The sequence below is a fragment of the Galeopterus variegatus genome, unplaced genomic scaffold, assembly GCF_000696425.1.
Source record: "Galeopterus variegatus unplaced genomic scaffold, G_variegatus-3.0.2 Scaffold3716, whole genome shotgun sequence".
Classification (NCBI taxonomy): domain Eukaryota; kingdom Metazoa; phylum Chordata; class Mammalia; order Dermoptera; family Cynocephalidae; genus Galeopterus; species Galeopterus variegatus.
Genome location: NW_007729827.1, coordinates 104,720 through 107,411, shown reverse-complemented (window position 1 = coordinate 107,411; position 2,692 = coordinate 104,720). Strand labels below are relative to the sequence as shown.

The window sequence follows — 2,692 nt, the reverse complement described above, 5'->3', positions numbered from 1 at the left end:
AAAAAAAAAAAAAAAAAAAAAAAATTGGTATATGCATTTTTATTTGCATAAATGGTATTGTGCTAGAGGCCTCATTAGATTCCTTACATTTTAAACTCAATACCATGTTTCTAAAATCTACTAATGTTGCTGTATTTTTAGTGATGTTCAAAGATTCAATTGCTTCATAGTATTTGGTAGTGTGCTTACATATGTTATTTATTTCCTAGAATATAATCATTAATTTCTAATTTATGATTTAGGAAGGGATATCTTCAGCCTATAGTTATCTAGTAATAAAGAGTATTATAAGTACTTATAGTCCTTGAATTTACCCTAACTGTGCTCATTTTTTAAATTTTCTGAAATTATCCTCCACTCAAGGTCACAGATCTTTTCTGTGCTTGCTTCTGTCATGGGATAAAGTCATTTTTACTTTTTTGTCTCTCTTCCCTATAGTTTGGAATACTGTGGTTTGACCTCTCTCTGTTGTCAGGATCTCTCGTCTACTCTTAGCAGCAACCAAAGACTGATAAAAATGAACCTGACACAGAATACCTTAGGGTATGAAGGAATTATGAAATTATGTGAAGTCTTGAAGTCTCCTGAATGTAAACTACAAGTTCTAGGGTAAGTCTTCATTGGCTTCGCAGCAGGGAGGTTCCTGTAATGAGGGATTTGGGTAGCCACCTATTTATTGCAGGCCTCAGAATCAACCTGATTGTGCATCCTAGGGTATTTTCTAGGCACTTATTTATCTCTCATAGAACACTGAGTTTTGAGAAACAGTGCAGTATAGTGGTTACAAGTTGAGCACTACAAAGTCAAACTACCTGAGTTTGAATTCTGGCCCTACCAATTTACTAAATGTTTAATTTAGGCTAGTCTCCTAATCTCTCTGTGTTTTGGTTTCTTATCTGTAAAATGATAAAATCTACCCATAGGGTTATTGTGAGGATTGGCTGAGTCAATATAGGCCAATTACTTAGAACAGTAATAATAATGTGTTAGCTGTTTTCATCATTATTAGTAGTAATGTTTTGCTTGGATAGAAAAAGGCTCTTGGAGAATCCTTTTAAATTTCAACTTGTTTCTCTCTCTCTCTTCTATATTCCATTGTCCTTCAACTGCTGTATCTCCATCAAGGTATCTGTCTGTTCTTCCCCGCTCCCCATCCGTGTTAATATTCTCTAATAGAACAGCTTTTTTTTCTCCTGAAATAAACCCTTTACAGAGAAAGTGGAGGGCTAAGAGGAAACTGAGTGTAAGAAAAGAGATGTTCCTTTGTTTTCTCAGGTTGTACAAAGAGGCCTTTGATGAGAAAGCCCAGAAGCTGCTGGAAGCTGTGGGAGCTAGCAATCCACATTTAGTCATTACGCCCAATTGCAGTGATCATAATGAAGAAGACGGGTCCTGGTGGCGGTGTTTCTGATTTGAAGAACCAGAGAACCTAACATTCCTTTAAAAAATAAAAATAAAAATAAATAAAACCTCACAGTGACAAGGACTTGGGTTCTTAGCTTTAGGTACTCTGCCCAGAGATATTGCACTTGACAGCTGTTAAATACAGGTTAGTCACTTCTCTGTAAAATGTTCGTTCTACTTCACACAAGGTTGAGAGGCTGAAATAAAATGAAAAACTTAAAGATCTCTGAAAAAACTGTGACATGTTTTTAATTGGATACAGAGCTTAAAACTCAGATAAGAGAAGCCTAGAAATGAGGCAAGAGGCTGGGACCAGAGAAGATTGAAGTGCCTTGTTATACTTCCCATTCCCACTGCCATGGCTTGGTTCACAGCCTCACCATCTCTGGCATGTTTTATTGGAATGCTTTTCCATGTGCGTTCTTGGAACAAGATTGAAGTGCCTTGTTATACTTCCCATTCCCACTGCCATGGCTTGGTTCACAGCCTCACTATCTCTGGCATGTTTTATTGGAATGCTTTTCCATGTGCGTTCTTGGAACCACCATGTCAAAATCACTTGGGTGTCTATCTTAAAATGCATATTCCTGAGCCCCACACCAGACTTACTGGATCAGAATATCTGGGTGAGGTCCTTAGGAACCAGCTTTTTAAATGACTTCCCAGGCAATTCTTAGGTGCATTAATATTTGAGAGTCACTAGTTTCAATAAAAATGAGAATCACTTCTGCAATTAACATTTTCTGTAGCATATCATGAAAGAAAAGGGAGGGCTTGATTTCTTCTAAGAGTATATAAGATTATTTGGGTTAGGGCTAACAGGTTTCTCCATATGGCAAAAACATGGCACAATAAAATTTTCTGTGAAAGACTGTTCTGGTTATTGATTGCTATGCAGCAAACCATCCCAAAACTTAGTGGCTTAAAACAATAACCATTTTATTGTCTCCTGACTTGGTAGTTTTGAATTCAGAAAGGGCTCAGCTGAGTGTTTCTTATACTCCACCTGGTATCACTTGGGGTCCCTCGGTAGTATTCAGCTGGCAGTCAAGTTGCTGTGGAGGCAGGCCCCAAGATAACTTTTACTCACTTCTGGTGCCCAGGCAAGGATGGCTAACAGGGTTCAGCTGGTCCTGTCCTCTTAGGGCCTCTCCACATGGTCTCTCCTGCAGGGAAGATGGATTTCATGGGTGGAGGTTCAGGAATTGAAAGGGCCAAGTTGTAGTTGACAATATTCTTAAAAGGTGGGTCCAGGACTGGCATAAAGTCGCTTATGTCATACACCATT

At 38.4% G+C, this 2,692-nt stretch overlaps 1 protein-coding gene across 1 annotated transcript in view; it reads left to right on the top strand.

The window, feature by feature from the left end:
- NLRP14 (NLR family, pyrin domain containing 14) overlaps positions 1–1,639 on the top strand; it is a 33,668-nt gene extending 32,029 nt beyond the window's left edge. The window contains exons 9-10 of the mRNA XM_008585791.1: positions 439–609; positions 1,276–1,639. Coding sequence (XP_008584013.1) covers positions 439–609; positions 1,276–1,411 — 307 coding nt within the window. The 3' untranslated portion in view covers positions 1,412–1,639. The remainder of the gene's footprint in view (positions 1–438; positions 610–1,275) is intronic.
- Positions 1,640–2,692: the final 1,053 nt, after the last annotated feature.